General features: G+C 45.8%; 1 protein-coding gene and 2 pseudogenes across 1 annotated transcript; all 3 read left to right on the top strand.

The window, feature by feature from the left end:
• The first annotated feature begins 4872 nt into the window (after positions 1-4872).
• Positions 4873-5319, top strand: LOC144712657 (mannose-specific lectin pseudogene; annotated as a pseudogene).
• Positions 5320-6683: 1364 nt separating this feature from the next.
• On the top strand, positions 6684-7532 carry LOC144712656 (uncharacterized). The gene has a single exon (XM_078586924.1). It carries the CDS (start codon positions 6684-6686, stop codon positions 7530-7532), a length of 849 nt encoding a protein of 282 aa, XP_078443050.1.
• Positions 7533-11468: 3936 nt separating this feature from the next.
• Positions 11469-12260, top strand: LOC144712655 (secreted RxLR effector protein 161 pseudogene; annotated as a pseudogene).
• Positions 12261-14628: the final 2368 nt, after the last annotated feature.

Here is a 14628-nt window from a genome sequence, read left to right as displayed (position 1 = left end):
TTATCTGTACCTCCCTCTTATGTACAGTTGAAAAATGAATGTTCTCCTCTAAGGAAACTCACTATCTCTGAACTAACCATACAAAAATCTTCGTTCAAGAAAATCAGCTCCGTTTGTGTAACACCATGGTAGTAAACGGGTGAACTTGAAGCTACTTGCTCCTACTCAAAAGCCATACAACCTTCTGTTATCTTTGATGTTGCTTCATTTTTATTTCTAGATTGACTTTGGTTAGAAAACTAATTTCCCTGAAAACTATGAAACCTTTTTATCAAGAATTTTATGAATCTTATTATATCAATTGCTTAAACCCAGATAGGTAGCAATTTACTATGACAAAGTAAATGCCTAGAATTTATCTAAAAACTTAACCAATAAATATATTGAGAGGGTTTCATACCTATTTTGTGATAGATATTATATGGCATTAAAGCCACTTATATAACATGTTTTAGCTCATTAAAATAAATGTTTATTCATTATTACTCTCATGTGACATTTACAATAAAGTCCTTAAATAATGTCATACTGAATTATGATTCTACTTATATGATATGTATGGTTGATCAAGTGGCCATTAGTGTAGAGACATTGCGTGTATGGTGGGTGCTCATTTAGGAAAGAGTTTTCTTGATTGATTGGGAATGAATTACTAAATTGTATTATACATAGATGGGGCAAGCAAGTTGATTAATGGTGTGCTCGTGTTAGTGCTCCTAGGACTTTAGATGTGAAAGACATCTTCTGGATGGACGACTTAGAATTTCTTATCACGGGACTCAAATTATTCTTAGCTCAGATGTTGCAAAAAGTACACAAAGGTGATGAAAGTGCTCAACATGGGATTATCTTCCCTCTGTTTAAAGGGATTAACTCAAGAAATAATGTGTATCAAATTCTGTAGCCTAGGTGGTGAAGATATTGGAGAAAATGTTATATATATATATGCGATTAATCGTCAAACTATACTCAGCAATTCCAATTAGTATTGATGAGTGACAGAGATTACTAGATAACATTTTCTCCAATATCTTCATCTTCTAGGCTACAGAATTTGATACACATTATTTCTTGAGTTAATCCTTTATATGAGTGTTCACTTGTTTGATACACATTCATTTGATACACAATAGCAGAGATTACAAGTTAATCCTTTATATATACACACACACGTTCATTTGATACACAGTAGCGGAGATTACTAGTAATCTCCGCTACTGTGTATCAAATGAATGTGTATCAAACAAGTGAGCACTCATATAAAGGATTAACTCAAGAAATAATGTGTATCAAATTCTGTAGCCTAGGTGGTGAAGATATTGGAGAAAATGTTATCTAGTAATCTCTGTCACTCATCAATACTAATTGGAATTGCTGAGTATAGTTTGATGATTAATCGCATATTTATATATGAGTGTTCACTTGCTACTGTGTCTCTCATAGAGCACACGGTGAAGTTTGGTGCCCCATGGGCAGGAAACTGAACCAATACTTGAAAGTGCTCAACATGGGAACATCTTCCCTCTGTTTAAAAGGATTAACTCAAGAAATAATGTGTATCAAATTCTGTTTACTTGTGTGTGTATATATATATATATATATATATATATATATATATATATATATATATATATATATATATATATATATATATATATATATATATATATATATATATTTGAGTGTTCACTTGCTACTGTGTCTCTCATAGAGCACACGGTGAAGCTTGGTGCCCCATGGGCAGGAAACTGAACTAATAATTGACTAACTGATGTATATGTTAATATGGTTGACCATTAGAAATATTAAATATATTGGTAAATGACTCACACACCCAAGAACTTTATACATTAGGATATACTTAAGTTATAAGAACTTTTATTCAAATGTCTAGAATAATTATAAATAGGGGGCACCCATTTCATGTTCCATGCCAAAAAACATTGGCCACCCCTTCTCCCTCTCTCAAAACTTATATCCCTCATGTCTATTGAAAGGTGAGAATATCAAGTACATCTTCGAGGAAGGTGGAAAAATTTCAAGAGAAGATCCTTCGTTCCAGCAATCCTGTTGATACTTCTACAGGTCGAACATTTGAATGACTTGAAGGTAGACTTATGGGGAGAAAACTTGATTTTCTTGGTTCTGAATTCATTTTCTCATTCTGCATCACAAAATATTTAGTCAATAATGCCCACAGAACACAAAAAGTGGGACAAACTTTAGGCTGCATTTGCATTAGGGACCAAAGTATGATATTGCCAGAAGTTGAATCGATTCCACATAAGATGATATGATCATCCCATGTTTTATAGCTAAATTCTGAATTTATTTTATCATTCTTATGAATACAATTTATTTTATTTTAGATAGCCAAACGGGCTTTAAAAACCAAACAGGTGAAAACCCAACATGAGCATTAGAGACTATAGTAAAATTAAATACTATAAGAAGTTGTAAGTCGCATTGGATGAGTTCCCATTAAAACATTATGATTGATGTAACAAATTCAGATTATAATATAGTACTTCATAGTATAATCTCCCTGGGGAAATATTGGTTTCTCTCTTTCCAAACATTTGACGATTGTGCATAATTATTAATTTGGTGGAATATTCTTATTAATGAACATAATATTTGCTAAAATATCATTGAGTAACCCCCAAACAGTTCAATTGTACTTTTGTAGCCTGCAGATGGGGAATTTATATGCCAAGATATGATGTATCCATTAGAATGAATTAATTGGAAAAATAATGTTTTTTTCACCCTTATGTTTATGATTCATTGACGCGCATACCTGAAAGACCACCAAAAAAATGACGGATGAGATAACACGCACACCTGAAAGACAACTAGAGTAGTTTAATTAAAAAAACTACTTTAAGGACCATGAAGAAACCAAGGCGAATACACGTGCATGCCTCTCGCTGCATTCTAAGTCGGATTTCTGAAGGGAGTATCCGGCCATTCTTGGTTTAAACGAAAAATAAAACCTCTGCGATTTTTTGTTCTAATCTCGCGGGTCATCTTACGGAGAGTGCACGTATTAAATTTAGCTACTTCTGTGCGTTAGTCCAGAATAATTGATGCGTGTGATGGCTCTGAACTCAAGACATGGATACATCGAACGTGGAATGTTGTTTTACGCGCGACCTTTCGGCTGATTCAACGAATAATTACTTGTTTTTTATTCTCCGGGAAGACGACTTTTGTAATGGAATCTTGTTTTCCGACTTGTTAATCCATTCGTTACACTGGATAATATACCGGTCCCCTCCGCTGTTTCTTTACCCTTCGTTTTACATGCGACCGATTCTATACCACAAAGAATGCGTGTCGATCTGGCAAAAAAGAATACTGAAAGTTTCTCATGTTAAAAAATAATTGAATAGAAATATCTTTCATTTTCCGGTAATGGTTTGCTGTTAATAGGTCCCAAAGAGACTATATTTAAAAAAACAGATACTATATGTTACGGACAAAATATATTGGTTAAACTTTTGGGAACCATACGACAGCACATATTTAGGACGTTCGAGTTTTACAATACAAATGATTGAGGACAACGGATGGTTTCCTGTACATAAGAATGCGTGTCTACGACAAACGTTGCCTCAACTGTTTAACGTATCATCTTTCTGATTCATGATGCAGATTTACCCAAATTAGCAGCCACGCAAAATTAGTGGTAATTCGCGTCAGGAGTCAGGAGCCCATGCTTGCCCTATTCAACCAGCGGCAGTATTAAAATTAAAGTGAATTTAATGGCGTCTGATTAAACTCTAATCTGTATTTTTTTACCGCAACACGTGAAATCTCATTGTGCGGTGTGATGTCTCTATGCTTTGATCTGATATAGGTCTCACTCTCGATCCAAGGGGCATTTGGCAAGCATTAAACGGATGCCAAAATATTTCCCATGACTACGCTCACTGGGACGTATCTCTCCCGGATCTCCTTTCCTCTCGAATGATTTCCTCCGTGGTCGCTATTGTTATTCAGTTAAATAGCTTTCATGGCCTGGAGAACTTCTGACCCAAAAACATAACGGACCATCAATTGGAACTCCAACTTCATAATATGGAATCTGCGTCCGGGACGTATTTGGTATTCCCATGGATTTGGTTTTTGTAACGCCCCATCCTCTTTTTCCCATTGAACTCGGCATATGAAAACCAACGCTCATATGAAAACCAGCGCGCGGCAGAATTTAGTACCCACAATATCCAAAAACCCGTTTCCCCCGTCCGGGATCTCCTTCGCTCTCGAAAGACAACCTCAGTGGGCCACTACTGTTGTTCAGTTAAATATCTCTCGTGACCTGGAGGACTTATGAGCCTAAAAGATAAGGAACAATAAATTGCAAGCCAACTTCATAATATTGAGGTTACGCCCCGGACCCATCGGGTTGCTATAACGTCCCATCTTCCCTTCGCTGTTGAACTCACCATATTAAAACCAGGACTAATATTTAAACAAGTCTCCAGCAGACTAAAAGACCCATAGTATACAAAAACCGGTGTGTAAAAGTTTGACAATACGAAATCTCCTTGTGTCGCCCCAATCCCCCTACGAAATCTCCTCTCTCGAATGACCCCTCCCGCGGGCCGCCGGCCCATACTGTCATTCACCTAAATATCTTTCATGATCTCGAGGAATTTTGACCCTTAAAAATAAGGAAGAAGAAATTGCTGTAACGTCCAATCTTATTTTCGCTATTGAACTCACCATATGAAAACCAGCGCTACTGTTAAAACCAATCAGCGGCGGAGTATAATACCCGTAGCATCCAAAAACCAGTGTATAAATACCAGTTCCAAGCTAAAGTTCCGTAATATCTTGTCCACCTCCTACACTAACATGCCAACCATGCATCTCTCACTTCCCCTTCTAGTTTTCCTTGCTCTATTCCCATCCATCTGTCTGGCGAAGCGCACGCTCTACGTCGGTGATTCCCTCTTCACCTCACAATCCCTAAGCTACAACGCCTATGTATTTATCATGCAACCCGACTGTAATCTTGTGCTCTATGACAAAGGCAAAGCAGTATGGGCCACGGGGACGAACGGGCGAGGATCAGACTGCCGCGCGAGGATGCAGACTGATGGAAACTTTGTCATATACGACGCAGCAGACCGTCCTGTGTGGGCGACCAATACCAACAACGGCTACAGGTATTCTGTCATCTTCCTCCAGGAAGACCGCAATGTGGTCATGTACCGAGGCTCATATGCGGCGTGGGCTACCAATACCAATATCTTCGGCGCCCGACTGGCCATTGCACCGCGAAAGAATGTGACTTCCACCAATCCTTAGTCCTCAATCACAAATGAGCGGAAGTTAGGTGCTGCTCACGCAGCCAATCCTACTTTCGGACTTTCCGCAGACCAATAATTCTGTGTTTTCGGGCAGTCTATTTTTTTCTGATAAGATATTGTGTACGTTTTGCAAGAGAGGGAGACGGAGTCCCGGAGACAGGGTGAAAGAGAGAGAGAGAGAGGGAGAGAGGGAGAGAGAACAACAGAGAGAGAGAGGGTGATTGAGAGAGAGAACAAGAGAGAGAGACTGAGACCGAGAGAGAGAGAGAACAACAAAGAGAGACTAAGACAGAGAAAGACATAGAGAACAACAAAAAAAGACTGAGACCGAGAGAGATATAGAGAACAACAAAGACAGATTGAGACCGAGAGAGTCCGAAAAAAAAAGGGAGACAGAGAGAGCGGGCGAGCGAGAGGAGAACTGAGAGAGAGTGAAAGAGACCGAGAGACCGAAAGGAAGACCATTAGAGAGAGATAGAGAGGAAGTCCAAAAAGAGAGGGAGAGCTAGAGAGAGAGATACGAAGTCCGCGGAAGAGAGGGAGGGAAACCTAGAGAGAGAGAGGAAGTACGAGGAAGAGAGGGAGGGAAACCTAGAGAGAGAGAAGTCCGATGAGGAGAGGGAGGCCTAGGGAGAGAGATAAAGAAGTCTGAGAAAGAGGGGGAGGCCTAGAGAGAGAGAGAAAGGAAGTCCAAGGAAGAGGGGGAAACCTAGAGAGACATAAAGAGAGGAAGTCCCAGGAAGGGAGGGAGGGAAACCTATAGAGAGAGAGACAGGAAGTCTTAGAAATAGAGGAAGTTCGAGGTGTCAACGTGAGCCTTGCACGTGGGTTCGTGGCCACGTAACTGCATCGTGGGCACGGTGTACGGTGATGCCGGAGTTTCTCCACGCCGCGCAACACTGGCCGATCGTGGTGATCGGTAGTTATTTTTCCTTCCGCTGCTGTTTCCCTATTTAAGAAGATGTAATAGGTTCTTTTTAATAGAGCTTTTTCTGAGTTTACAACGGAGGTGCTACTTCTTCTGTCACTGGTATTCGGTGGTGATCTCGCTGGCGACGTCTAACCGCATCGTTTCTTCGGCGAGTTTCTGACAAGTGGTATCAGAGCCTAGGTTGCGGGCAGGGAGTCGATCGCGGCAGGGTACAGCTGCTGGAATTGTGATCGCGCAATCAACACGCACTGATGGCAGGAAGCAAGGACAGCATCGTCCAAAGGGTGATTCGTGAGTTGAGCGCTGGGACCGGGTTCTGGATGCTCACCAAGACCAACTACTCCGACTGGGTGCTACTCATGAAGGAAAAGCTAAAGGCCCAGCTGCTTTGAAGCGCCATTGAGGAAGGGAGCGCCGAACCCCATGAAGAAATGCAGGTGCTCGACGCGCTCTACAGTGCCGTGCCGTCGGAGATGTGGCCAGTGATTGCAGACAAGGATACGGCCAAGGAAGCGTGGGAAGCTATCGCCACCATGCGGATCGGCGATGACCGCGTAAGGAAGACGTCGGCTCAGAACTTGCGACGGCAGTTCGACTCGGTGACATTCAAGGAGGGAGAGTTCGTTGAGGACTACGCGTTGCGTCTCAACAGCATGGCGTCGACTCTCACCACTCTCGGCGAAAAAATCGAAGAGACGCAGGTGGTGGAGAAAATAATTCGCAGTGTCCCCCAACGTTTCAGGCAGATTGTGGTCGCGATCACGACGTTGCTCGATGTATCAACGCTCACTATCGCTGATCTGACGGGTCGGCTCAAGGTAGTAGAGGATGCCTTTGAGGAGACACTGTCGGCTATGCACCACGAGGGCAAGCTGTACCTGACTGAGGAGGAGTGGGACGTGCGGCGGAAGAAGCGCGATGCTGAGAACAAACATGGTGGTGGAGGCAGCAGCAACGCAGCACGCCGTGGCAGACGTGTGCACGGACCCGGCCGTGGCAGTGAAAAGGGGTCGTCGGGAGGGGGCTCGTCAGGCAACTCAGGCCAGTCCAACAATGAGTGCAGAAAATGCGGGATGTTGGGCCATTGGGCTCGTGAGTGCCACTCAAAGTCCAAGAAGGAGCAGGCCCACATCGTCCAAGAAGGGGAGGGGGCTTCGCTGTTTTTTGTGGAGTCAACACCGGTCATATCGACGTCGCCGGCACCAACCTCCACTCCACGAAGCTCTACTGCGAGTCCGAAGGCAGAAGAAAAGAGGCCAGAAGCCCCAACCCAGATCTAGTTGCGAGAAGAGAAGGTGTTCGTCCACCTTGGAGACGAGGAACAGCGTGATGAAGAAACGTGGGTCTTGGACACGGGTGCCACGAACCACATGTCAGGTTCCAGTATGGCCTTCATCGAGCTGGATGCAGCGGTGCTCGGGTCGGTACGGTTTGGCCACGACTCAGTGGCACAAATCGAAGGTCGAGGGACTGTCATGTTCCAGTGCAAGAATGGCGAGCACCGGTCTTTCGGGGGGGGTGTATTTCATTCCCCAATTGACGACGAACATCATCAGCGTTGGCCAACTTGATGAGACTGGGTACCAAGTCGACATCGAAAAGGGGGCAATGAAGATCCATGAACCAGTCCGACAGCTCCTAGCAAAGGTGATGCGCGGAGAGAACCGGCTGTACATCCTCCACGTCAAGCTGATTCGACCGTTGTGCTTGGCGGCAAAGTTCGACGAGGAATCCTAGAGATGGCACGCGTGCTTTGGCCATGTCAACATGGCCACACTGAGAAAGGCGGCTTGGGAGGAGCTGGTGCGTGGATTGCCAGAAGTTGGTTGGTTGGACCAGCTATGTGAGGCGTGTCTCGCCGGCAAACAAAAGCGGACGTCGTTTCCTTAGTAGGGTGAGTATCGGGCGCGGCGCATTCTGGAGCTGGTACACGGCGACCTGTGTGGTCCACTTGCCCCGGAAACGCCAAACGGCAGCAAGTATTTCCTACTACTCGTGGATGATCGAAGCCGGTACATGTGGGTGGCCATGCTGCCTTCGAAGGACGTGCTGCAACAACAATCAAGGAGATCAAGGCTCGAGCAGAAGGCGAGTCCAAACGGAAGATGGGAGCACTCCGGACTAATCGGGGCGGCGAATTCACCTCACACGAGTTCGCAGAGTACTGCGCGGGAGAAGGTATTCATCATCAACACACAGCACCATACAGCCCGTAGCAGAATGGCGTCGTTGGGCGCAGAAATGGTACGGTGGTAGCAGCCGCAAGGAGCATGCTCAAGGCGAAGAGGCTGCCGGGCTGGCTGTGGGGTGAGGCAGTGGCAACTGCTGTATACATCCTGAACCGGTGCTCGACGAAGAGCGTGGATGGTATGACGCCGTTCAAGGCGTGGCATGGGAAGAAGCTAGCGGTGCACCATCTGAGGGTGTTCGGTTGCATCGCCTACGTCCAGAACACGATGCCACATCTCAAGAAGCTCGAGGACCGCGGCCGCAAGATGATCTTCTTCGACCACGAGCGTGGATCAAAAGCCTATCGTGTTTATGATCCCACCACGAAGTGCGTCCATGCGACACGGGACATGGTCTTCGACGAAAAAGCCCAGTGGAACTAGAGCAGCGACACAGAACAAGGCGATGAGGGCAGCAGCGGTTTCATGGTGGAGTATACCATCGGGAATCAGATGCCTGTGGAGGATGATGCGCCGGGACCTGAGCAAATGTCTCCACCGTCCGGGCACTCCAAAGGGGGAGTAGCACCAATCGAAGATGGAGGAGAGGAGGTTGAGTTCGCCACTCCACCCAGTGTCCATGTCGACAACCTGGATGCTGATCACGGTGATGATGCACCACTCTGTTTTCGCAACATCATCGGGCTGGCCTCGCCGCGTGGGCTCGCATCACAGGCGTTAATTGCAGAGGAGCTGCACGTTGTAAGTTTTGATGAACCGGTTTCCTTTGCTGAAGCAGAGCGCCACCCAAGTTGGAAGAAGGCTATGGAGGAGGAGATGGCGTCGATCGAGGAGAACCGCACCTGGTCCTGTTGGGTTCTGTAGTTTGGTTCATCCATGAAAAACACATTCCATGGATGCGAAAGCATGGTCGATCGATTCTCAATCGATCTATAAAACAAAATATTGTAGTACCTTTTGGGGAACACGTTCCACCCTTGACTTTGTCGTTCCGAGATTGTTCTAAAGCCGTTCACGGGTCCGGCCTCCAGAAGTATCCACGCGATCACTCGGAGCTTGGATCTCCACCTCTTCTTCTTCACTTCTTCTTGAGAACCTTGAAGATCTCCTCACCATGAAGACTCTCTTCCTTGGAAGTGTAGAAGAGAGTGGAGAGGGGAGGGGCTCTCAAATGAAACTTGCATGGGTATCTAAAATGAGACCCCTTTCCCCCTTTATATTTCACTTAAGGTTTTTCTCAAAAACCCTCCAAAGAAAAATATATCCACCAATGCCCTTATGACCTTGTGCGTGTGACCCTCTAGGCCCATGTATCGTTCTAGTTAATAAATTAAATGGCCCAATAACATTTATTGGCCAACCTTATTAATTAACGATATCAACATATAGATTAACTAAATAAGGATCGATTTAACCCAATCGACAGGTTAAGTTTCCAGCCCGTGAGGTGCCAAGCTACACCTCGTGCTCTAGAAGATACCGAGTAGTCTCGAACTCTCTCATGGAACCTTTACCATCATCGGTTTCCGTATATGTATAATCTATCATCCGCGCGAGACTCTCGAACGACTTAGAGCATGGTTTATCGTCAAACTCTAATCCGTCATTCGATTAGTACTGATGCGTAACGGGGATCATTGGAGAACGCCTTCTCCAATATCCTCACTACCCTGGCCAGGGATTTTTCTTGCATCGTCTTCCTCGAGTCAATCTCCTCTTATACCGAGGGCGGATGATCCCGTCTCGACCACTCAATCATCTCCGTAAGCTTCTTACTACATCCAATCTATAACTTATTTGAATCCCATGATTAGAGACTCATATATCACAGTCAAAATGTAGTCGTCCGCTTACAAGATGTCCTTGGTGTCTCAGGTCAGTGGATCACTTATACAACCGTGACTTGAATCAACCTGATTGACGTTTAGGTATAATACCATTCAGGGATTCATACGAATCAATTCAGTGAACTCTTTCTCTAAAGAACACCCACTATCTGTCCTTAGTGTCTCCACACTAATAGCCACAGGATCAGCTATACTTATCGAATAAGTAGGATCAGCTATTGTTATTCTACCCGGATAATTTGATGTCCATCTCGACTATCCTCGAATAGGAATATTTAGAATACATGTTTAAAGACTAGTGATCACTGTATTATGATCTCATCATAATTCACTTTGTCATTGCACGTATTCATGGACTTCATTATAAACATCACATAGAATAATAATGAATGCAAATAATTTATTCAATGAACTTAAATAATCATGGTAGTGTGATTGGCTTGACGGCCACATAATATCCATTGGGTCCTTGGTCGACCTCATGCACGGTCGCCGAGCGATTGGGTTGAAGTGGGTGTACAAGGTGAAGCGGGATGAAAGCGGAGCCGTGGTGAAGTACAAAGCGCGCCTGGTGATGAAGGGCTACGCGCAGCGCAAGGGGATCGACTACGACGAGGTGTTCGCACCTGTGGCACAGCCAGACACGGTGCGCCTTCTCATTGCTCTCGCGGCACACAAGGGGTGGGAGGTGCATCGCATGGATGTGAAGTCGGCATTCTTGAATGGAGACCTCCAGGAGGAGGTGTACGTGGAGCAGCCCACCAGTTTTATCATCGCCGGCAACGAACACAAGGTGTTCAAGCTGAAGAAGGTGCTCTACGGCTTGCATCAAGTGCCAAGGGCCTGGAACACAAAGTTGGACAACACGCTAACGTCATTTGAATTCAGGAGGAGTCCCTTGGAGCACGCCATCTACACCAAGCGAAAAGGGAATGCGCAGTTGGTGGTGGTGGTGTATGTCGACGACCTAGTCATCACTGGCGCCACTTGCGATGACATCAGGCAGTTCAAGAAGGAGATGGCTAACGCATTCCGAATGAGCGACCTCGGCCTGATTCGCTACTACCTCGACATTGAAGTGAAGTAGAGCGCGGGGGGCATCTCGATCAGCCAAAGAGCCTACGCTGCCAAGATTCTGGAGAGGAGCGGCATGACAGGGTGTAATCCTTGTCAAATACCAATGGCTAAACGTCTGAAGATGAGCAAGAGAAGCGAGGAACCACTGGTTGATGCAACAATGTACAGAAGCATCGGGGGGAGTCTCAGGTATCTGGTCAATACTCATCCAGATCTTGCTTTCGCTGTTGGATATGTTAGTCATTTTCTGGAGGAGCCACGAAAGGATCACCTGGCAGCTGTGAAGCAAATTCTCCGCTATGTAGCTGGAACCAAGAGCTGGGGTCTTAGGTTCGAAAGAAAGAAGGAGGAGGTCAAGTTGACAGGGTTCAGCGATAGTGACTTCGCTGGTGATGTTGATGCTCAAAAGAGCACAATTGGAGTCATTTTCTTCTTGGCCAGCAGCCCAATTACTTGGCAATCGATGAAGCAGAAAGTGGTGGCTCAGTCTAGTTGTGAGGCAGAGTACATTGCGGCTGCCAATGTCGTCTGCCAAGGTTTGTGGCTCGCTTGGATGCTAGCAGAAATGCAGGGCTCAACCCCAAGCGTACCAACGTTGAGGGTGGACAACTTGTCTGCCATTGCACTGATCAAGAATCCGGTTCTCCATGGACGCAACAAACACATTGAAGTAAAGTATCATCTTGTCCGGGAATCGGTAGAGAAGACATAGATCAGCGTGGAGTTCATCAGGAGTGAAGAATAGTTAAGTGATATTTTGACGAAGCCACTCGGAAAAGGCAAGTTCCATGAGTTTCACGCCAAGATTGGACTCGTTAATGTCTAGGATGAGCACAGCAAAGCTCAGGAGGAGATTGTCAACATGAGCCTTGCACGTGGGTTCGTGGCCACGTAACTGCATCGTGGGCACAGTGTGCGGTGATGCCGGAGTTTCTCCACGCCACGCAACACTGGCCGATCGTGGTGATCGGTAGTTATTTTTCCTTCCCCTGTTGTTTCCCTATTTAAGAAGATGTAATAGGTTCTTTTTAATAGAGCTTTTTCTGAGTTTACAACGGAGGTGCTCCTTCTTCTGTCACTGGTATTCGGTGGTGATCTCGCTGGTGACGTCTAACCGCGTCGTTTCTCCGGCGAGTTTCTGACACGAGGAAGGGAGGGAAGGAAATCTATAGAGAGAGAGAGATGAAGTCTGAGGAAAAGAGGAAGTCCTAGAAAAGAGGGAGGCCTAGAGAGAGATAGGGGAAGTCCGAGGAAGAGGAGGAGACCTAGAGAGAGAGAGAGAGGAAGTCTGAGGAAGAGAGGTCTCCGAGATAGAGAGGGAGACGTCGAGAGAAAGAGAGAGAGAGAGAGAAGATGTCAGGGGAAGAGAGGGAGACCTAGAGAGAGAGAGAAGAAGTCCAAGGAAGAGAGGGAGACCTAGAGAGAGAGAGAGGAAGTCCAAGGAAGAGAGGGAGACCTAGAGAGAGAAAGTCGGAGGAAGAGAGGGAGACCTAGAGAGAGAGGAAATCCGAGGAAGAAAGGGAGACCTAGAGAGAGAGAGAAAGTCGGAGGAAGAGGGGGAGACCTAGAGAGAGAGGAAGTCCGAGGAAGAAAGGGAGACCTAGAGAGAGCAAGGAAGTCCAAGGAAGAGAGGGAGGCCTAGAGAGAGAGAAAAAGGAACTCCGAGCAAGAGAGGGAGACCTAGAGAGAGAGAGAAATTCCGAGGAAGAGAGGGAGACCTAAAGAGAGGAATTCTGAGAAGGGGAGGGAGACTTAAAGAGAGGAATTCCGAGGAAGAGAGGGAGACCTAGAGAAAGAGGAATTCTGAGGAAGAGAGGGAGACCGAGAGAGGGAGAGAGAAGAAGTCCGAGGAAGAGAGGGAGACCAAGAGAGGGAGAGAGAAGAAGTCCGAGGAAGAGAGGGAGACCGAGAGAGGGAGAGAGAAGTCCGAGGAAGAGAGGGAGACCAAGAGAGAGAGAGATAAAAGAAGTTTGAGGAAGAGAGGGAAACCTAGAGAGAGCGAGAGGGGAAGTCCCGAAGAAAGAGAGAGGGATAGAGGGACCAAGAGGGGGGGGGGGGCACAGAGAGAGAGAGGGAGTCCATGATAGGGAGGGAGAACGAGAGAGAGGGAGTCGGGAGAGGGAGGCAGAAAGAGCGGGAGAGGAAGTCCGGGCTAGGGAGGGACACCGAGAGAGGGAGAGAGGGACTCCGGGATAGGGAGGAAGACCGAGAGAGAGAGAGAGGAAAACACAGAGAGAGGGGGGGGCCAAGAAAGAGAGAGAGAGAGAGAGAGAGAGAGAGAGAGAGAGAGAGAGAGAGAGAGAATGAGAAAGAAAAAGAGAGAGGGCGTCTGGGAGAGAGAGAGAGAGCGAGGAGGAGAGAGAGAGAGAGAGAATGAGAAAGAAAAAAAGAGAGGGGGTCTGGAAGAGAGCATGGGGGAGAGTGAGAGAGAGAGAGAGAATGGGAAAGAAAAAGATAGAGTCTGGGACAGAGAGAGCGAGGGGAAGACTGAGAGAGAGAGAGAATGAGAAAGAGAAAGAGAGAGAGCGAGGGGGAGACTGAGGGAGAGAGAGGTTGTCGAAGAGAGAGAGGGAGAGGAAAAAAAAGAGAGGTCGTCCGAGAGAGAGGGATGGGGTGATCAAGAGAGATAGAGGGAGAGAGATGGAGTGAGAGCGTTAGAGGAGACCAAAAGAGAGGAAATCGAGAGGTAGAGAGTTAGAGGAAGAATGAGAGTGAAGGGGAATGCGAGATTGAGATAGGGAGACCGAGAAAGAATTGAAATAGTTTATAACCTAAATTATAAAATATAACCTGTAAAATTTGTGATTGGTTATATCTCATTTTCTCTTCTGTGACGGGAGGACTCTCTAAATACCATACAAGGCTGGGACAAGTGATTTTGTGACAAGTGTCGAAAAGGTAATGGATTTTGTCAAAATTCTAGGATGCGTGACAGACAGGAGACATGATGAGCTAGACATCATGTCCTCGTCTAACACCACCCGTCATCTGTCTTGTCATATCAAATCGTCCCATGGAGGATGTGTCATCCCCTAGTTCACAGTAGGGATTGGGTTTTAGATTGATTCTGACTGATTGAATGTTGATCAAATGTTTTGACCGATCAGATAAAGATTTGATCTGATCAGATCAAATATTTTCTTTAATATTTTTCATTGATTCCACTCGTCCAATCAGTCAGATTGGAATGGTTAGTTTTTATCATTCTAGAAGACAATGGCCAGTCACTACTCTATGGCTCAAACTGCACCATGAGTCATGGC

Source organism: Wolffia australiana, chromosome 15 (assembly GCF_029677425.1).
Source record: "Wolffia australiana isolate 7733 chromosome 15, ASM2967742v1".
Taxonomy (NCBI): domain Eukaryota; kingdom Viridiplantae; phylum Streptophyta; class Magnoliopsida; order Alismatales; family Araceae; genus Wolffia; species Wolffia australiana.
The sequence above is the reverse complement of the archived record's forward strand: the minus strand, read 5'-3'. Positions and strand labels throughout refer to the sequence as shown.

Excerpts from the sequence above, each read along its gene's own strand:
- LOC144712656 (XM_078586924.1), top strand. The coding sequence starts at position 6,684 with ATGCAGGTGCTCGACGCGCTCTACAGTGCCGTGCCGTCGGAGATGTGG.